This window comes from Ananas comosus, linkage group 21 (genome assembly GCF_001540865.1).
Source record: "Ananas comosus cultivar F153 linkage group 21, ASM154086v1, whole genome shotgun sequence".
In the NCBI taxonomy this organism is placed as follows: Eukaryota; Viridiplantae; Streptophyta; class Magnoliopsida; order Poales; family Bromeliaceae; genus Ananas; species Ananas comosus.
In genome coordinates this window covers 50,368-72,188 of record NC_033641.1, presented here as the reverse complement: position 1 = coordinate 72,188, position 21,821 = coordinate 50,368, and the positions used below count along the sequence as shown (strand labels likewise).

The window sequence follows — 21,821 nt, the reverse complement described above, 5'->3', positions numbered from 1 at the left end:
ATTTATAACTAAAATTATCTATAATAATACAATAAAATTTGTTTGCGCAATAAATTATTAATGTATTTTTCCTTGATTTTTATATATTTTTTGAGTCATGAATTAGACATATAGAGCACAATAGAGATAATCTAATTCGAACTAAATTAGAATACTATTAATAGTAACAGTCATTGGTATTATTAAGTTTTTGGTCTTTGGATAAAAGTGATGTGCAATTTGTATGATTATGATCCTCTAAGATTAAGTGGATGGTTGTTGAATAATATGATCTAACGGATAGAAATTGTCAGAAAAGTAGACTTAATAGCCGAAAACTTAATAACACTAAATATTTGGTCATCAACAGTATTATAGCTGGACTCAACTAATTTTTAATATAGTTTAATTTTATAATCTGATTTTTTTTTGAAATAGTAATAAAGAGTAGAGAGGATAGTAATTAATGTAATTTGTAATATAGAAGTAATAACTGAGAGCAAAGATAAAGGATAAAAACATTTCTTTCATAGGTTTTTAAATACTTTTTCTACGGCGCTGCGTGCGTAACTATAAGCGCACGTACGTGTGGCCGCGCGGGTAGGGAGAGAGATAAAGGCACGTAGAGGGGACACGTACTCGTGGTGGGGCCAAGCGCACTTGTCGCAACGGGACGGTCTGTGAGAAAAAAATCTAAAATATACCAGATATATTACTGATCTAACATTTTTATTTTGTTAAAATTATCTCTATGGTACCGTTTGTTCGGTATAAATAAGAACTAGCTTTACAAGGATGGTATAAGTATTGGATAAGAAAAATATGTTTGGATGAATTGAGTTTTCGGAGATAAAATAATTTTAGATAGTTTTATATAGAAAATAGAGATATTGGTGGGATAACGAGAACTATTATTCTTTGATAAAACTTAACGTTTGGATATAAAGAGGGATAAGGGCCTATTCTTATTCTATCCCTAACCAAACGCTGCTTATAAATTGATACATCTCATCATAATTAAAAATATATATTTTTATTATATTATTTTAATAAAAAATATAATTAATTTATTATTGGTGATATGTATAAATGTGACTGAGTTGTGCCAGCGGGGAGGCGACACGTTGAGGAGGAGGTGGAGGAGGCGCGTAGGGTTGGGAATAATGGGGAAGGGATTGGGGTTTGTGGTGCGACGGAGTCTCAGCAAAATCCAAAATGAGGCGGATTTTGGATTTGCGTCTCGGGCTCGTCGGTCGTTTCGTGTGCCGGTTCCACACTCCCGTAAAAAAGCGGGTTTAAAACGTTCTGTTCACTCGTGGGGACAGACAAATTTTGGCAGGGAGTGCATTTAAGATGAGACGGTTTTATTTCTTATCTATTATGTAAATAAAACTCGCAAAACATTAAATATAGATGACGTTAATCTTAGACTTTGTTTGAAATTACGAAAAGATTATATTATATGAGTGAGAAGTATATTAAAAAATTTTTATTTATTTTCGTACGTAATATGATATTTCGTATATCACGATAAATTAGTTACTATATTTTCTATAGTTCACAAGGAAAATATAGAAACATATTTTCTATATTTTTATCTCAATTTTATTTTATCTAATAGCATTGATAAGTCTCAATACCAAACTAAGTCTTAAACATATTTATCACCAATTTTTATAGAAATGGTGCTTGAACTGTGAATCATTTTTAAAATAACTTTTTTTCTTTATTTTAATTTTATTATGAGATATTTTAGCTATTGGAGTGAGTCAAAACATTTTAATAAAATTTATAGTTATAAATATTATACAAAATATATTACTTAAATATTGTAAAGATAAGTAATGAGATAAATATGTTAACTAACTCAAATCCGATAAATTTAAATTTTTAAAAATCTAAATAGTGTGAATTAAAATAATTTATAATTTAGTTTTTACAGCTTTGCAGTCTCGCACATTTTCACCATTTGCATACAGTAACATTAGTACTCACCATTATCAACATTTGTAAAAAAAAAAAAAGAAAAGAAAAAAAAAAGATAGATAAGAGAAAAGTTATTCACTAGTCAGTGTGACGTATCAGAGGCCCACATCTTGCACTCTTTTATTTTGTTTGTCGCTTTTATCTTAGCTGCCGGAAAAGATGATTTCAGAGGTTTAGTGTCCATCTTAGTTTATGTAAAAATGGAGGGTTCATATATATGCAAATATTGTATCACAAACTCAAAAGTATATTATTATTACTATAATTTTGTAACAAATAAAAGGCTACATATATTCATGCCACGGGAAAGTTGAGTGATGGTACCTAACATTTTCCGACGTTATCCAAGTTCATAGTGAGGCTAACGTGGAGCGCATACATATATATATACATAATGTGTGTTGTAATGTTACCATTTGGAAGCATTAATGAAAACAAGTCACTAGTGGTGGAACTGTGGGCCTGTTAATTGAAAAGAAGAATACATAAGGCACAACAACTAATGCCTACCCCCATAAATAGGCATTTGGAGTAATTAATGAACTGTATTGCAAGGAAACGGCCTAGCTAGTCCTCCGAATTCGGCGTATATTTAAGCGCTTCTGTCATAGCAGCAACGCTATTTACAAATTCGGCGATTATTACTATATAACAAAAAGAAAATCTTTTTTCTGCAGTTGTTATATTATGAAAAAAAAACAGCATTTGATCAAAATGTTTTATCTTTATCTGCAATTTACATGTCATAGTTGATCATATCCTTATTATCATATACAAGATTTTATGTGACATATTTGTTATACATAAGACTTGTTCTAATTTAATTATCGATGAGAGTGCCTGTTACCTAACCCTATCGATCTGTTCCCTATCTTCTTCGTGCTGAAAGATGTAGCGCTGCATGGGCCCTATACTTAGCACTAAGTCCACTCTGTGTGATCGCGAAGGTGTCGACATATACGATTGTAGTGATTAATATTTATCGCTCGTACAATTGATTTTGATCTAGAGTTTGGCCATCACCTGACGAGATGTTTGCGACAAGCGATATTTGATCAACTGATCATCATCCTATATATAGTTTAAAGAATTTAATTACATGAGCGTGTATATATATATATTTGCATACTTGTTATTAAAGAGTTGAGCTATGATACTTTTACAAGTATCACCATCATGGTGCTCATCAGGTTTTAAGCCCATTGGATCTACTTTTGATTATTAATAGTCCTTGGATTAAACACTATTTCACCTATCATCACTACACCACTACCACCTCTTCTCACCTCACATCTCTCCATCCAAGGGCTAAAAACACACAAGTATCACCCCCATGATACTTTTACAAGTATTATAATCCTACTCCTTGTTTGTATTCCAATAGTTGTATTAATCATTACTGTGTATAAGTTGCAGTAGATTATGAAACTTTCACGAGACTTCTTCTTCTTCTTCTTCTTCTTCTTCTTCTTCTTCTTCTTCTCCTTATCACATGCACGTTCGTTTCGTTCACGCCGAATTCATGACTTTAAGCCGAGATTAATTCATTAATTTCTCGCACAAAAATTTGATACAAAAAGAAGAGAGACTAGAGACACAGGATACAATATAGCAACCAATCTAAGCAGGGCTTTTGATTATTTAATGCTTTATATTGACTTTGTATGGCACATTATCAACAGAGTCAACTATGGTGCCTACAACGAATCTTATCTTATCACTACATTAAATGACATTGCCCGAAATATAGANATAAAATAAATGAAATCCCCCTTTACTTTCATAATTTTAACGTTTCTTTCTTTGCTTAGCAAAATGGTTGGCACGATATCAAACTTATCAGATTATAATGCTTCTTCCTCTTTATTATTAAACCCTGTTACGTAATCAACAATATATATATATATAGAGCTTTGATCGATCCCATTAGATAGCTATCATAACCAACTGTCCCTAGAGCAAGTGACAAAGGGCTTGATGGTTGATACCCAATACCCAAATTCGAATCCTAGTTGATTCACATTTCCAGCTAAGTTTATTTATAAATGAAATAAACGAAGCGGGTAGCGTGCTACCTATCTCTAAAAAAAAAAAAAAGAAAAAAAGAAAAAAAGAGAAAGGATAGCTATCGTAATCTTCTCAACCAAGTTTATAACAATCATATGAAAAATATTCCTGCTCGATCTGCAGTTATTTAAGAGAAAAATGTAACACTTGTCCCATTGACTTTTGAATTATACAGTACCTGAAACCTTTTATATATATATATAAAACTAATAGCAATAATAGTTTGTTGCTATTGATAGTATTTCAGCCTAGCTAGTTCTATATATATATATACAATATTCTCAGTGGCCTCTATATATGTCCCACTAGGATAAGGCTATACATATAAACCAATTAATTATATAATTTAAAGAGTTTGCAAAATATATGGACCCTGTGATTAAAGGGATTGCATACGATTCAGCTGATAAAGGATAAGACGAGATATGTGATAGGATGAGATATGTGGTATAGGTGTCGCGGCCACAATTTTTTCCTTTTTTTATTTCTTTCATATATAAGAATAAAACAACCACAAAATATATAAATCTTAATTCCTCTATAATAATAATAATATAATATTTGGTTAGACTATAGTCTTAATTGAGCTTTATGTCATAGTCCAAGAAGTAACAATTAAGCTTGCGAAATTAATTAATTAGAAGAATTAATCGAGCGGCTTAACTAATTAAATTGTGGTGGTGATTAATTATAAACAAATTTTGATTGCGGTGGCGTATCAAAACAAAACATCTGTGGATCAAGTTATGATAATAAGTCAGATTAATTAGTATGCGTCACTATCGAACATTCGTGGTTGATGAGCAACCTTATCCTTGATGTGGACGAATTTCTTAGTGCGGGGGATGCTTCGGTGGTTGAGGTTGTTGCCTGCTCCTTTCTCTCATCAGAATAGCAATTACAACGGGAGAGAGAGAGAGGCACGTATCTAGAGAGAGAGAGAAAGAGATTGAGTTACTTGGTCATTAGATACTCGATCGAGTGTAAATAATCACAGTTTAGAATATAGAATGTCTATATGTGCTACGTATTAGACTCAAAACTTACATGTTCGAGTGCTTGTTTGGCCTCTTGTTGGCGCGTGACACGAGCGGGCATGTGTTTGCAACACTTGTCCATATATACGCAACCGCTCGATATATAGGGTGGTTTTGAATAAGCTCCGATTCTTTTAGCAACGCTGCGCAAAACAGGCTCTTAGTCTTAAACTCGAATGGACGAGTGGATCTGATTTGTCTCATTATCGTAAGATATGATTCACTTTATAATTAGTTCGGATGAGACGACAAATACCATGTTATATGTAATGCATAATCTTCTTAGTACAACATTCGAAGAGATTGGTTTTTCACTTTCACATTTTTTGTGAGTGAGGTTCCGGTCGTTCCGAATATAGAGTACAATTTTATTTGGCAAAGTACAAAAGCTTGGAAGCTTCAAATCGAAGCTTCTTTTCTTTGAATGTCAAGACGCTCGTTTAAGATTCCAATCGGCGCCCCCAAAAAAAATAAATTTTAGATTTTTGAAATATGAATTAAATGCAGGGCCAAAAAGACATAAAAGCAACATTCAATTTGGTGTTTATACACTTATCATGGGTGCGTGAAAAGTGGATGAAGGTGGGGTTGATAGTGCACTGGATCTTATGCAACCCATGTGGTATGTCGAAATTAATTCGTATGGTAGCTTGGTACCAGTTGGTTAGCGCTCGTTTTCCGTGGTGGTCATAGTCCAAGTCTATATCCAAGGGATATATAAGTTTCCAAAAATAAGCATATACACATATCTAAGGAATTTATCTATTGCCATTCTTTTCTTTTTTTGTCAATCGAGTTTAATTATTTTCTTTTAATCTTAGCTCAATAATAAATATTATTATTCTGTACTAAACAACTTCAAACTCTGAACCCAACGTGCGGTTCAACTCTTTCTAAACTTTTAACGTATCATATCTTTAAATAAATAACATAACATTAGAGTTGATTTTAAGTATTTACAGTTTTATAAGATAGCGCGTCAATTTTATTCCTACATTAACTATCTCTGTTAACTCGTCTATTACCTTTCTATCTGCGCAAACAAGTAAATATCAAATCTCTAGAATAATGCATATGAAGGGCTTGGTGGCCAAAGGGCCAAAAGGTTTGGTGGTTGATACCCGAAACCCAAGTTCAAATTTTAGTTGATTTACATTTTCAGCTAAGTCTCATATTTTTAAATGAAATAAATGAAGCGGGTAGCATGCTAGCTTTCTCCAAAAAAAAAAAAAAAGAAAAAAAAAGAAAAAAAAAAGAGCATATGAAGAGGTGTGTTAGTACTGCTCCTGAGCCTTTTCTTGTTGGGCGGATCATTTGAATAAATACCGCAATCCATATATAAGATGGACTGAGTAATAAATAAATAGTTTACTTCATTGCATTTGCACATGCCACCACCGCACCAGTCGTTATGGATGTAGGCCTTGGTGTGCATATCTTGATCTGATGGGCCAAGCTGAGTGAAGCCCAAATCATTGGGCTAAAGAGGATCAATTTTGGGCCCAAGATTTGATGGGCCAATCTTGTTTTTGTGAAGGACTCTATCCGAACAGGCCGAGATTCTTGGAGCCCATCCTTTTCCTGATATTCTTGTTCCTTAGATTCCATACTGTATTAATTAACTAATTAACACCATTCATTCTTCTGATTTGGATAAAACTCTAGTAAGGAGCTCTAAGCAAGTGTATTCCCATTTCCCAATGGATGACAACATTTTTTTACTCATAATATTACGAGAGTAAAATATTAGTTTTACATTAAAAACCTATTTCCCTGTACTTTAGTATTTGTTTGCATGTATATTTCCATTCCATATCTTCAGAGATTTCAATGCTTCTCCCCTAAATCTACTCACGAAATATATCTTTTTTTTAAAAAAAGAGGGGTGCTCGTACTAGCCAAAGAATATGAAATTTCTTACATATATTCCAAACCGCTAACCGGGTGACCTTTTCTCTAATATCCAGTGAACCATATCCATCCGTATGTAGGATTATTCCAAGCTCGTATCCTTGTCCCCTTTGAAATAAAAAAAAAATCCCACATGATGTCGACGTTCAGATGCACGGGAACCACGTGACAGGAATATTAAACGACAAATGCCATTTGCATATTCAAAAGCAAACTTTATCTTAATCTCTAAAATTTAAAAATTCTCCTTGGAGATTTTTACTATTACTAATAAAAGCAGAACTGAACAAAGAAGATGTAAGATATGCACTTACATTTTAGATGTTCATCTAGCTCTGCTCCTATTAAAATATATATTTTTAACTACACGTCTCATACGTATGTGTAATGATTCCCATCTTTTTAATTCATTTGTTTTCTTTTTTTTCCACGCTCGGCTTGACTAAGTCTTTAACCTTCTTGCCTTTGCTAGAAGGCATAGCATCAATTTGCAAGTGTTGTTTGACTATTGGTATTAGAAAATACAACATTAAGGTGTTTTAAATAAATAAATAAATAATTTTTTTTTTCTATAGCAAAATCAAAAGTTACACATCACCACGTTATTTTAAAATTTCATTATTTGTATTTCCAACATAATTTAAGCTTTGCTTACGTCGTCAGCAGTTGCAGAGCTTTATTCGCCTGATGAAAAGCAGTGAAGTGTGGCCCAAGAGGCCCAATACTCGGCCCGGCCCAATCATTTCAAATAAATAATTAACTATTTATTTTTATTATTAAGATTTGCGTAATTATCTCTCGCCTCGGTTGCGTCATCATAATCTCCGCTGCCGCTTCCTCCGGAGTTCGCTGCTTCGCTGCCGCCACCTCATAAATACACTTGTAGTGAGAGAAAGAGAAAAACAGAAAAAGAAAAAAAGAGGGGGAGAGAGAGGTCAGAGGTGTTGCTTGCATACTCGTCAAAGTGTTATGCGTATATTTGTTTGTTTGAAAATATATACATATATATATATATATTTAAGATTTTGATATTTGTATGGCGTTCGATCAAACGCTGACGATGGCCCCTCATCATCGTCTCTATTTATATCGCTCACCTCGGAGTCCCGCCACTTCTTCCGATCTCCCGCGTTCATCGTCGTCTTCGTCGTCTTCTTCGCCTCGTCTCATATTCACGAGGAGGAGCTCCTGCGGCGGCGGCGGAGCCATGGCGGCGTCGGGCGCCGGCCACCCCCTCCGCCGCCGCGCGGATGGGATGTCGCAGTTGCCATCGGCCGCGCGGAGGATCGCCCACCACCTCAACGCCGTCGTCCGCGGCGACTCCCTCGCCTCCGGCGAGAGCGACCCCGCCGTCGTCCCCAGCCCCCTCTTCTCCCAACGCGCCCTCGTCTCCTCCCTCGATCAGGTTCTCTGTACACATCTCTCTTTTCTCTTTTATCTTTTCGATGGATAGATTCGATTACACGTTAATGGAATAACAGAAGAATTTTTGTTTTTATTTTGGTTTTATTGCGAATATTAGTTTTGTATCGGATATAAATTAGAATTCTGACATAAATACATGGAATCAGAGCAGACACTAAAGGACACTAAAGAAAGTGCTGAATATAAAGTATAAATCAGTATCGTTCTCTGGCAACTTGAACTTTAAGATTAATCAGCTGTTTCACCGGTCTAGTTTATTTATTCCTTTTTTAATAGAAACGTCCATTTTTTTTTATTATTATTATTTTTTTAAGAAATGGACTGATGATTTTCTGTTGTGGTCACTTGTGTGTGTTTCTCGATGAATCAGTATCGAGAAATGTATAGGAGGTCGATAGAGGATCCTGCGGGTTTCTGGTCGGAGATTGCCACCCAATTCTACTGGAAAGAGACATGGGATCCGGAGGTCTATGCAGAGAACATTGATGTAAGGAAGGGAGCCGTCAGCATCGAGGTTGGTGTCGATTTATCGTTTTGAGTTCGCGATTTTGTACTTGTTATAATTGTGCTAGGATAAGAGTTATGTACGTGTTATTTGATTTGATTGTTGTGCCCTATAGTGGTTCAAAGGGGCCAAGACGAACATATGCTACAATGCAGTGGATCGAAACGTCGAAGGACGAGATGGGGGGAAGGTTGCTTTGTATTGGGAGGGCAACGAGCCTGGTCTCGACGGTCGACTAACTTATTCTGAGCTGTTGGACAGGGTTTGCCAGGTATATTCAACTCATTCCCATCTCTGTCTCATTCAAACTAAGAAAAAGATGCGGGGATTCTAATAGTCGTGCAATTGCTTTGTGACAGCTCGCAAACTACTTGAAACATGTTGGTGTTGGAAAGGGGGATGCGGTGGTCATCTACTTGCCTATGCTAATGGAGCTGCCCATTGCCATGTTGGCATGTGCTCGGATCGGTGCCGTCCACTCGGTGATGCCTGCTGTAGTGGCTCTGTTCTCTTAAATGTTCTATCTTGTAGAGAGATTGTTATATATCTTGGTTGCTCTTTCCAGGTAGTTTTTGCCGGCTTTTCTGCGGAGTCGCTCACTCAAAGGATAGCAGATTGCAGGCCTAAAGTAGTTCTCACGTGCAATGCCGTGCAAAGGGGCTCCAAAACCATCTTTCTTAAAGATATTGTGGACACTGCTCTGGGTGAATGTGCCAAGGACGGTGTCCATGTAGGTACGCATGTAGAAGTTAGTCATGTTCCCCAAGTGTTTGAATCCTCTGCATTCTAGAGCATGTGTTCATCATTATAGCCCATGCACTTTCTTCCCATAGGTATTCATGATCTGAAACCTTCTAGGAATGTAAATCATTTGCGGACGGAATGGAATGGTGACTTAGTTTCTCTTATTTAGTTTTTGGAGAAGAAGCATTTTTATTAGACAGAAATTACTATTTTATGGTTCAGCTTTCACCAGAACATTTATTAGGATCATTCATGGTGTCTTAGCACCAAATAATGTAGCCCATTTACTTCATACTTGCCCTCAGCCATGCAGGCATTATATGTTTGAAACTTTGTTTTCCTGTTTATGCCCATCTTCCTTAACAGAGTTCCTTTGATGTTCAAAGTATGAAACTTGTGAAATAGTACTTCTTTCTCACAAATAACTTTGTCAACAGGTCTTTGTCTGACATATGAAAACCTGTCAGCCATGAAAAGAGACGATACAAAGTGGCAGGAGGGAAGAGATGTTTGGTGGCAGGTTTGTGCACTTGTTTACTCAACAGTGGCACTTCAGAATTTTTTTTTTTTAAAAGGCTTCTTTTTCTCTCTTTTATCGAGAAGTTCATTTTGCTGAAGCTTTTCTTGATTTTTTTTTGGACTTCTGAACCACCAGCTTGTTTATGTGTTGGATTAAATTCATATTCTACTGCTTTGACACATTAATGGTGGCCATACTCTCAGGATGTTGTCCCGAACTTCCCAACCAAGTGTGAAGTGGAATGGGTTGATGCAGAGGATCCGCTATTTCTCTTGTACACAAGTGGAAGCACTGGGAAGCCGAAGGTGCTTGTTTCAAGACATTTTCATTTATCCAAGCATTCATAGCGGCCTAGAATTGATTAATATATATGCAGGGTGTCTTGCATACAACTGGCGGATATATGGTCTACACTGCAACAACATTCAAATATGCATTTGACTACAAGCCAACAGATATATACTGGTATTATGGTGATTTTCCTGGTTAAAGCTCATCTTCTAAATAACCATCTTCCAAGGCTTGTCATGCTATAACAACCTCAACTCCTTGTTCTTCCAAACATCAGGTGCACTGCCGATTGTGGTTGGATCACCGGACATAGCTACATTACCTATGGCCCTCTTTTAAATGGAGCCACTGTCGTGGTTTATGAAGGGGTATGTCTATGTATCAGATACCATCTTGTAGGATTTAGGGAATGAATAATGATCTTGAGGAGCAAAAGAAATGGCATTACTTTGAGTGTTATGGCTTACAACCTTAAATGTATGGCTCCAAATTCTTCCCATTGTTTGATAAATTAAGCAACCAAAAAGCACTACAATTTTAAACAGCTACAATTTGCAAGATAGACTTGCTCTTATCTCTGTTCTTTTTTTTCATTTTTCTTCACAATTTTTAAGCAGGAGCTTCAATTCTTTTTTTTTGCATTTTGACAATACATTGTAGATATTATTCTTATAGGCTCCAAACTACCCAGACCCCGGTCGCTCATGGGACATTGTCGATAAGTATAAGGTGACGATATTCTACACTGCTCCGACACTTATTCGTTCTCTTATGCGAGATGGCGATGACGTAAGCAGTTCCTGTCCCTGCAAGCTATATGATTTTTATTTTTTTCTTTTTTGTTTTTTTTTTTGCAGTTCATTTTATTCTTGACTTATTAAAATAGAATCTGCACATAAAAACAAATCAATCGAAGAACAGATGTATTATTATTTCTTCTTGTAGATCATTTCTTGGCTTCTTAAAGTTGAATGTACACTATGAAACAACTCAAAGGAAGCAATTAAGCACGCTAGGACTGACGCCATAAGATGGCGCTCTTGTTTAATTATTGTTTCATGTATATCTGAGGATCCAACCCACATTGCAGGGAGATGTGAAGCTTTATGATGCATTAGGTCTGGCTATTGTTAATCAAGCATAAATAAGCTGCAAATTTTTGGACTACACCTCTTCCTAATTGTAGCTATTTGGGCCCTGAATTATCTTACCCGTCTTTATATGTTCTGAATGGATACACTGGTTCTTTGTGTTATATTCTTTGAATATCGACAGCAATGCTTACATATATGGATTGTTAATAGTTGTCTAACTTGAACTTTTGCTCTTTGGGGCATTTCTTTTGCAGTATGTCACTCGCTACTCCCGTAAATCTCTACGTGTTCTAGGAAGCGTAGGGGAGCCTATCAATCCTAGTGCTTGGAGGTCCATATATTTCTTCCTAAACTCCTAAATACACGAGTAGATTTCTCCATCTTAAACTTAAGGTTCCTTATGTGTTTGGCTTTTATATCTTAGGTGGTTTTTTAATGTTGTCGGGGACTCACGATGCCCCATATCAGACACCTGGTGGCAAACCGAGACTGGAGGCATCATGGTAGGTGCCTGATATGTTTATCATGAAAATTTTTACCGTCCTTTCTTTTGTTTATAAAATAAACTTAATCTAAGCAATTGTCAATATTTGGATCTAAACACGTTGGCCGTTATGCTTCTTTCTTTTCCTTTAATTATTAAATCTCTCTTAATTAATCATGTTTACTGCAGATTACACCTTTACCCGGCGCTTGGCCGCAGAAGCCTGGTTCTGCAACCTTTCCCTTCTTTGGTGTTCAGGTCTGTTATGAGATGAAGAATGCAAAAAGAAGATAACTTTTGGGTATTACTACTATTTTTTTTTTTCTGATACAAAAAGTGTATAAATTCTCCAGCCGGTCATTGTTGATGAGAAAGGGAATGAGCTAGAAGGCGAATGTAGTGGATATCTTTGCATCAAGAAGTCTTGGCCTGGGGCTTTTCGAACGCTTTATGGTGATCATGAGAGATATGAGACCACATACTTTAAACCATTCGCTGGCTATTATTTCTCTGGTGATGGCTGCAGGAGGTAACTTTCTTCCATTGAATCAAGTGACCAAGTCTTCTATTGTATCCCTTTGGTATTATGCCGTCTGAGTTCTCATTCTCTACAAGTATATTAGATCCTTGGACATGTAAATTTTACATCATGTGGGTATTTACTTTCTTCTTTCCTACAAAAAAAAAAAAAAAAAAAATCACTTTTTCTTGTAATCTTGATATGTCAGGGACAAGGATGGTTACCATTGGCTCACTGGAAGAGTTGACGATGTCATCAATGTTAGGTACATTGAAGTACATCTTCGTGCATTGTTGAGCTTTAGTACTTTCGAGTGCTTGTATATAATAATTTGGATTCACTTTTCACTTTCTTTATGCTTGGTTGGGCGGCAGTGGGCACCGTATTGGCACAGCAGAGGTAGAGTCAGCCCTCGTTTCACATGCGCAGTGTGCGGAGGCTGCTGTAGTTGGTGTGGAGCATGAGGTACCGCTCCTCGCTTCCCGCTCTGATCCTAACTATCTCTGAACTTGAGTCTTAAATAATGGATCAAATACATAATGATTTGTGTGTTTCAGGTTAAAGGACAAGGGATATATGCTTTTGTCACTTTGGTGGAGGGTGTTCCTTACAGTGAAGAACTACGTAAAAGCCTCATATTAACAGTCCGCAACCAGGTATTCTTTCATTTCTTCTCTAGTTAGGGCGATCAATGGTATGCTGCCCTACTTCTTTGATGAACATATGGAATGAACATCTAAATGGAGGATTCGTTCTCTGGTAGATCTACTTCCTCCTTTTGGATGCTTCATTGAAATCCAACTCCTTCCCCCGTTGACTTACTTATGATACAACATCTCCCAGAGAGAGCGGCCTGAATAGATACTCTGTATGATTCAAATATGAGATTGTTCTTTTGTTTATTTGTATTTACATTATTCAAATCATTGTTTTTTTTTTTTTTTTTTTTTTCTCTGTGGCCAGATTGGTGCTTTTGCAGCCCCAGACAAGATCCACTGGGCTCCAGGACTACCTAAAACGAGGAGCGGGAAGATCATGCGGAGGATATTGAGGAAGATCGCATCCAGGCAATTAAATGAACTAGGAGATACCAGTACTCTCTCTGATCCCACGGTGGTGGACCAGCTTATTGCACTTAGCGATCACTAGAGCATTAGATAGTGATCATTAGAATTTCCTCCGTCACCCGTTCTGCTCAAATTCAGGTGCTGAGGTTCTCTCTGTTTATAGGAGTTGTTATAACTTGAAATAAGTGGCTTCATTCCCCCACCCTCAAATGCCCCTTACAAATACATTATGTTGAATGCTTTTGAGCCAGATGTTGAATCTTCCGATCAGGTGCTGTATTTGAAAGGAATCGTCAGGTTACTCTGTTATATATGCTTCTACTAATTTAAATAAACTAGGGTTGCTGGGGAAACTCTGGAATGAGTATTTTCATTGTATGGTGGTGGTTCCTGTTTATTGTCGAGCAAGTACTAGTCTACATACTCTTTTAAGAATACTTTGATGAAGTTACAAGGAAAATAATAATAATAATAAAATTCTAGGCACTTATCTCTTTTCTCATTTAAATGTATCTTCACTGAATTGTATCTCCTTTCCCAATTTTAAATTTTAAATAATTTGACCGATTACAGAGTATATGTATTTATAAAGTTGTTAGAATCTGTTATCTGTAGGAAGATATAGTATTTCTGTTTTTTTTTTAAAAAAATATAAAACCGACTATCCCTAGAGCAAGTGGCAAAAGACTTAGTGGTTGGTATCCGAGGTTCTAAATTCGAATCCTAGTTGATTCATATTTTCAGCTAAGTTTATTTCTAAATAAAATAAACGCTATCTATCTCTAAAAAAAAAAAAGAAAAAAAAGAATAGTATTATTTATTATATTCTGCACGAGCTTCACAGTAAATAAGCATTTAACTGAAAAGTCGGTTTGATGCACCCTTGCCTTGCCGTTCCCTCTTTCTTTTCTTCCCTCGCTTTTCTCCCGCCCTGCGCTCCCTCCTTCCTTCCGAACCATTAGCTTGCTCCGACTTGATCCCTAGGGAAAGCACAAACTGAATGAAAAACAAGTAACGAAATAAGGAATAAATTCTACGCTAACAGAGGAGAGAAAAGCACATGTATACAACGCAAGAAGAAGAAGAAGAAGAAGAAGAAGAAGAAGGAGGAGGAGGCTTCTTCGATGGAGGCATGCTGTAGTCGCTCCTCCTCCTCTTTCTCTTCTTCCGTCCTCCCCGTCCATTCCAGCTGCTGCCGAAGCATCCTCCAGCTCAGACTTGCTCCCGCCGCCCTCCACCTCCCTCCCTCGGCCCTGCGCCTCAGCAGCTGCTCCGTCGTCGCCGGCCGCCTCCTCCCACTCGCCTTCGCCCCTCCTCATACGGCTCGCCCTCATCGCCGTCGAGGGCCCGTCACCGCCGTCTTCGAGCGCTTCACGGAGCGCGCGCTGAAGGCCGTCGTCTCCTCCCAGCGCGAGGCCCGGTCCCTCGGCGACGACGCCGTCCGCACGCACCACCTCCTCCTCGGCCTCGTCGCCGTCGACCCCTCCCCCCTCGGATTCCTCGACTCCGGCATCACCCTCGACCGCGCCAGGGACGCCGTCCGGGCCTTATGGGCCACCAAGCCGTCACCATTTCCGCCGTCGCCGCCGCCGCCGCCGCCCCTCCCCCCTCCCTCCGTGGCCGCCTACTTGCCCTTCTCCGCCAGCTGCAAGCGAGCGTTCGAGGCCGCCGTCGACTTCTCCGTCGGCATGGGCTCTAATTTTGTATCCCCCGAGCACATTGCCGTCGGCCTCTTCGTCGCCGACGACGGCAGCGCTGCCCAGGTCCTCAAGAGGTATAATAACTTCATTAATCACCATTTCCGCTTGTTACTTTCGTTGTTCGCCCTGTTGGTTGGCTATACGCGCATTACAGTATCTACTTCGACATTCATATGCGTGACTTTTATTATTCTAGTAGTGTTTCCTTTGTGACTATGATAAATGAAAAGTTTGACCTTGGACTAAGGTCGCGACGTCGTATCCGCAAGTTGAATTCCATTCTGCGCTGTCCTTTGAAGTTGGCGTCCGTTTCGTGCTCTTTATGTAGTCCTCTAGTAAGCAATAGGCAATAGAGATTTGCCGCATAAGTTATTGGAGCATCTGGATAGTCCCTGCTGGATTGTGTTTTCCACTTGTGAATTATGAGATGATTTAGGCTGTCATAACAAATGGTTGAAAAGTGATGCGCTGGTTGATAAATATGTTTCACTTCATTGCCGCTTAAGAGACGATTTCTCGATCGACGTTGGTGTTGGTTCTTCGGTTAATTACATCCGATACACACCTATCTGGTATGTGTAGCATGTCCGTGCGCAGATGTGTCTCCTGCATACAATTAGCTCAACCAACTCTAACGTCCGGAGAAACAGCAACACCATTAAGATCCTGATAATAACTGCTTACAGGGATCACCGGTCGTACTTGGAAAATTGCACACTTTTCCTCTTGGCATCTTTGTACAGGGTTATAGTTACTAGGCGTGCAAGGCCGCGCCGGATTGTTACCAAAATAAGACGAATACAACATCTCGAAGTTGTTTGCTGGGCGACTTTGACAGATATGCGCATCTCTGCTGTATTCCTGATAACGTGCTGATCATTGTTCAGTATCTTTTCTGCAGGAATATGAAAACCTAATACTTTAGTGAGAAACATCCTCGGTAGTTTAGCTCATTTAGTGCTTCTGAAAGTATGGTGGGTGTGAGTTTCTTCTAATCATTTCCGATAGAGCTAATGAAATGGTGGCCTGATAATGGGACATTCCTTGCAGCTTAGGAGCAGACCCCAATCACCTCGCTTCTGTGGCTTTCTCTAGGCTTCAAGGGGAACTAATGAAAGATGGTAGACAATCCGCCGCATCTTCTGAAATAATACATGCAAAACCTCCTGCCAGAAAGGCTGCACACTTAAAATCTTTCCAGAAAAGCCAAGGTCTATGGTTCCATATCTCATTTATAGATTGTTTCGATGTAGAATTTACTTACTATAGATCAGGGAAAATATTGAGAATTTTTAATCGAGTTATTTTCCAGGGAAAAGCGCATTAGCACAATTCTGTGTAGATCTAAATGCACGGGCTGGCGACGGGCTTGTCGATCCCGTAATTGGCCGGGATGCCGAGATCCAAAGAATTGTTCAAATCTTAGGCCGACGAAGGAAAAACAATCCAATCCTTTTGGGTGAACAAGGTGTTGGTAAAACAGCAATTGCCGAAGGCTTAGCGCTTCGCATCACCAGTGGAGATGTTCCTATTTTTCTTCTGGTGGGATTTTGCTGATACGTCTGTGATTTGACTCCTCCCTTCAAATTACAATTCTAGCACAGTTTGATGACCTTTTATTGATATCCTAAATGCAGGAGAAGCGCATAATGTCACTGGATGTTGGTTTGCTTATAGCAGGTTCAAAAGAGAGAGGAGAGTTAGAAGCCAGGCTTACTGGTTTACTAAAAGAAGTTAACAAAGCGGGTAATTTGATACTACCCTGAAATATGGGGGTATATAAGCAATGTTTCTTTGGTCGCTTATACTAGTGAAATTATTTGCAGGCGATGTTATTCTCTTCATTGACGAGGTTCATAATCTTATCGGAACTGGCGCGGTTGGGAGAGGAAACAAGGGGTCAGGTCTTGATATGGCTAACTTATTGAAGCCTTCTCTTGGCAGAGGTGAACTGCAGGTAACTCTCTGAACTAAGTAGGAAAAAGATCCTTGCATGAAAATAAAGCTAGTACTAAAATAAGTCATATTTGATATTCTAGAGGACTTCAGCTTGTCTATATTAGTGTGTACTGTAGTAATCATTTGTGTATGGCCAGTGCATTGCATCTACAACAGTTGATGAGCACAGGACACATTTTGAAAACGATAAAGCTTTCGCTCGCCGCTTCCAGCCAGTGTTCATAAATGAGCCTAGTCGGGTAGTGCTACTGCTTTTGTCTGCAAAGTTGCTGAGGTGATTATTGTTCTTTGTAGCTTAGCTATCATTTGTCTTTCTTTAACATTTGACAGGAGGATGCTGTGAAAATATTGCTGGGCCTACGTGAAAAATATGAAATTTATCACAAGTGCAAATACACGTTAGAAGCCATAAATGCTGCGGTATACTTGTCAGCTAGATATATTCCTGACAGACATCTCCCTGATAAAGCTATTGATCTCATCGATGAAGCTGGTAGTAGAGCTCGTATGGATGCATTCAAGAGGAAAAAGGAAGAGCAGGCTTCTGTACTGTCCAGGCCACCCAATGAATACTGGCAGGAGATTAGAGCTGTCCAGGCAATGCATTACGCGGTAGTGGCTTAAATATTATGGTGCTATGAATGATTAATAGATTGGTTTTTGATCCATAAGAACATATTTGAAATTCCAATACTTTATTGTGATATTCAGGTACCAGCAAATAAATTTAAATATTCTCCAAATAATAGCAACAATAAGAACAATAATGCAGTGCTTGACCGCAAGAAGGGCAAACCATCTATTTCATCCGCATTTCATGATAAAGAGTAATATATTTGCTTCTTTTTCAATTGTGTTTGAATTTTTTTTTTTTTCCTTCAAAAGTTCTTTTACTTTCTTTCAATTTGTGCTGTTTGTGTGCAGATCTGTTGTTGTTGGAGCAGAGGAGATAGCCAAAGTTGCTTCTTTGTGGTCTGGAATACCTGTTCAGCATCTGACGGCAGATGAAACAAAGCTTCTTTTAGGCTTAGAGCAGGAACTTAGAAAGCATGTTATTGGTCAAGATGATGCTATTAGGACCATATCTCGAGCTGTGAAGAGATCACGTCTTGGCCTGAGTGATCCTGACAGACCAATTTCTGTGTTGCTCTTCTGTGGTCCAACTGGAGTTGGTAAAACAGAGCTCATTAAAGCATTTGCAAGGAGCTATTTCAGATCGGTATCTCTCTCTCTCTCTCTCTACTCTGTGTGCATTCGCTGAATCAATTCTATGCAGAACCATGATACGCGAATATTCTTTATGTAGATATATATATATATATATATTATATTATATATATATATATTATATATATATATACTATATGTTCAGATATCTTTCATTTTAGGTTAGTTTGGAGCCATGCACCATACTATGGCACAGAAAACAATTGAACTGTAGGCATTTCTCCATGAATGATGTTCCTATCAATTGTGCCAGTTCCTCTCTTAGTCCAGAATTGCTATATGTATTTTGTGTAGAGTATATAGAAGCACCATTAGCTTCAGTAAATGAAGGATGGTGAAGAAACACATTATGATGCTATTGGGTTTTGACTTGTAGACATAGTTCATTGACGCTAAACAATAATAATGGTTCCTGTTTTCCGGTTTTCTGTGATACCAGCCCCCTACATACTAAACCAATTTTTGGACATTGAATCATGGTAATATATGGATGGCAAAGAAATTTCTCTTTTCGCGTTATCAGCCTGTCATCCAGTTTTCTTATTTTTAAAATTTTTTTTTTTATTACACATTTTGAAGTTTTGTTATCCAGATTCAGTTGGGGAAGGACGTTAATGCTTTTGAAAAACAAAAACAAAAGCAAAAGGAACCAATTAATGCTTTCAGGTTCCAAAGGTTCAGTGAGATGAACATGATCCCATGATCTTGTCATCTTGCTTGTTAAGTACAAGTCAGAAATGACGCCCTCCACATCCAATTTTCCCCTTTCTATTGTCTTCTCAGGATATTATTAGAGATGGTATTTAGCATTGGCACTTCACAAATTTTTGATGGAGCAGATATTTGAATTTTTATGCTCTCTTCTATGAATATTCATAGTGAATCACCCTATTTTAAATTAAAAGAAAAAATCTTCTTTGTGTCCTGCCATCTTGGTCTAAAACAATCTTTTATGATTCATATTCTTTCTATTGTGCACCAATTCTCTGGAACTGAAGCTTCAATTACTGAGACTGAGAGATGCTTCTTCTTGGTGTAATAGGAGGAAGCTGTGCTACGGTTGGATATGAGTGAATATATGGAACGGCATGCAGTAAGCAAGCTGATAGGATCTCCTCCAGGGTACATAGGCTATGAAGATGCTGGTACTTTGACGGAGCCAGTCCGGAGAAGACCATTCTCAGTAATATTGCTTAAGGAAATAGAGAAAGCTCACCCCAGTATATTAAATATCCTGCTGCAGATATTTGAAGATGGACACCTGACTGACTCTCAGGTTGGAACTTTCAATATATTGAGTTCTTCCTTCAAAGCCTGAGAATGCTGCATAAACTTTGCTTTTGGAACTTCACCATCATGTCACAAAATTATGTAGGTAGATTTACTATCTCATCGGTCAATAAATTGTTGCTTAATTGAACCTATTGATAGATCAATGTAGGGGAAAGATGAGTGTTATGCATATACTGTTAATTGATTTAGGAAAAAGCTTATGATAAAAAAATGTCATGGTGAGCTGTCATATTCGTTTTAGAGAAGAAGGATTATTGCCACGCATAATTATATATATGATAAAGCTATACCTAGAGAGAGTTATTAGAGGAGGAACGTGTCTTTTCCATAACTGTATGGTTCATCAAGCCTCGGCTTTAAGATCGTAGCTGTTTGTATTGGTAACAGATAAATTAATTTAGAACTATCACCCCTGTTTAATCAAAATAATAATAATAATAATAATTTAGAACTATCCAAACAGAAATTCTATATGCAAATCATTAAGGGACAACAAAATTTATGTATATAAAATGTCAGAACTTAAAAAATAGGCCAATCATCTCATTGTCTCAATGGGCTCCGTCCCTGCCATGCAATACATTAGCCAAGTTTCTAAAATATTGAAACAATTAAATTGGTTGCCCAAGCTGAGAATATATTTTACTCCTACAACCTCCTATGATTTTGAGATTTTACCTTTTTTGACCTGCTATACTGCTTTTTAACAGGGGAGGACAGCTTCGTTCAAAAATACGCTGATTGTCATGACATCAAATATTGGTTCTGCATCAATTATCAAGGGAAGGCGCGGCATAGGTTTCTTTACTGCAGAAGATAAGAACTCGAGCTCATATGCTGCAATGAAATCCATAGTGATGGAGGAATTAAAATCATATTTCCGGCCTGAATTACTCAATCGAATCGACGAGGTGGTTGTGTTCCGACCTTTGGAAAAAACCCAGGTTTATTCTTCTGTTGATAATTTCTCATAGCTTCTCTTTTCCTTGATCGAGCAGTCTAGATTTGGTTAAAAATAAAGCAAATTAGAGGAGAGAGTACTTTGATTTTTTCTGTATCCCAATAATAGTTGTTGATCACTAATGCAACACTCACACTCAGTAAGTATTATACTCGAACATGTTTGTTTACAACTTCACAGTCATTCAATCATCACAATTAATTGCTTATAGGACTAGGATTGAGTTCATGGCTTATTTCCGTTTTTTCTGAAACTTTCAGATGCTGGAGATTTTCAAAATAATGGTGCAAGAAGTGAAGAGCAGGCTCTTATCCCTAGGGATTCATCTAGAGTTGTCTGATGCTGTCATGGATTTGGTGTGCAAGCGAGGGTACGAGAAGAGCTACGGTGCGCGATCTCTGAGGAGGGCTGTCACCTGTCTGATCGAGGATGTGATTAGTGAAGCTATTCTTCGCAGAGATTGTAAACCTGGGGACACCATTATGTTAGATGTGAATTCCTCGGGGAAGACTTTTGTGAGACAGTGGCCTGATCAGACCATCCAGTTGTCTGACCCGACGTCAACAGCCATTTAGTAGCCCTCTTACAAGTGTATATTCCTACTTCTAACAGGCAAGGTTATTCTTTCTTGTACAGGTGCCAATTGAGTTCTTGTAAATGGTAGAATAGAAATGCTTATAGATAAAAGAGTAAAAATTCTGTAGAATATATCCGGTCATTAGACAATGTTATCGGTATCAAATTGCTATCAAGTTAAAACCATCTCTAATCAAAACTCTCTGCAAAATGAGCTGCCAGTTTTTAGAATTCTGCTTTATTGATGGCCCTCATGTTGCTGAAATCACCCTTTTACATGAATTTACAATCAAATAATTAAACTTAATTGAAAGTCTAAACGTGATTATTCTGGTTTGTTCTGAGTAGATGCTGTATCACTAAACGAACACACTAGTGCTGCAATGATTCTCTCTACAAATGAACAACAATGCTGCTACGGGTGATCCAGGCTAGAATACACAGCTGGAAGGGCCTTTGTGACACTTCTGTTAGG

The 21,821-nt window shown here is 37.8% G+C and overlaps 2 protein-coding genes across 6 annotated transcripts; both read left to right on the top strand.

The window, feature by feature from the left end:
• Positions 7,808-14,132, top strand: LOC109726721 (acetyl-coenzyme A synthetase, chloroplastic/glyoxysomal-like). Of its 3 annotated transcripts, XR_002220591.1 has the most exons (19): positions 7,808-8,385; positions 8,776-8,919; positions 9,026-9,181; positions 9,270-9,404; positions 9,476-9,644; positions 10,092-10,174; positions 10,378-10,479; positions 10,551-10,639; positions 10,743-10,833; positions 11,141-11,254; positions 11,814-11,890; positions 11,984-12,062; positions 12,233-12,301; positions 12,397-12,572; positions 12,772-12,828; positions 12,938-13,028; positions 13,121-13,219; positions 13,327-13,431; positions 13,527-13,661. XR_002220591.1 is itself a non-coding variant. In XM_020256504.1 (18 exons), the coding sequence occupies exons 1-18, from the start codon at positions 8,017-8,019 to the stop codon at positions 13,710-13,712; spliced, it is 2,286 nt and encodes a 761-aa protein (XP_020112093.1). In that variant the 5' UTR covers positions 7,813-8,016; the 3' UTR covers positions 13,713-14,132. The 3 variants fall into 3 exon arrangements, 2 of the variants coding, with proteins under 2 accessions (XP_020112093.1, XP_020112094.1); XM_020256504.1 differs by lacking the exon at positions 13,327-13,431 and having other exon boundaries at positions 7,813-8,385; positions 13,527-14,132; XM_020256505.1 differs by lacking the exon at positions 13,327-13,431 and having other exon boundaries at positions 7,815-8,385; positions 9,270-9,392; positions 13,527-14,132.
• Positions 14,505-21,488, top strand: LOC109726153 (chaperone protein ClpD2, chloroplastic-like). 3 transcript variants are annotated; one of them, XM_020255600.1, is made up of 12 exons: positions 14,511-15,404; positions 16,381-16,541; positions 16,643-16,872; positions 16,968-17,076; positions 17,157-17,287; positions 17,427-17,528; positions 17,620-17,901; positions 18,001-18,116; positions 18,214-18,508; positions 19,559-19,792; positions 20,520-20,753; positions 21,031-21,488. In XM_020255600.1, exons 1-12 carry the CDS (start codon positions 14,755-14,757, stop codon positions 21,343-21,345), a joined length of 2,859 nt encoding a protein of 952 aa, XP_020111189.1. In that variant the 5' UTR covers positions 14,511-14,754; the 3' UTR covers positions 21,346-21,488. The 3 variants fall into 3 exon arrangements, 2 of the variants coding, with proteins under 2 accessions (XP_020111190.1, XP_020111189.1); XR_002220425.1 differs by lacking the exon at positions 21,031-21,488 and having other exon boundaries at positions 14,505-15,404; positions 19,559-19,891; positions 20,520-20,641; XM_020255601.1 differs by lacking the exon at positions 17,427-17,528 and having other exon boundaries at positions 14,510-15,404.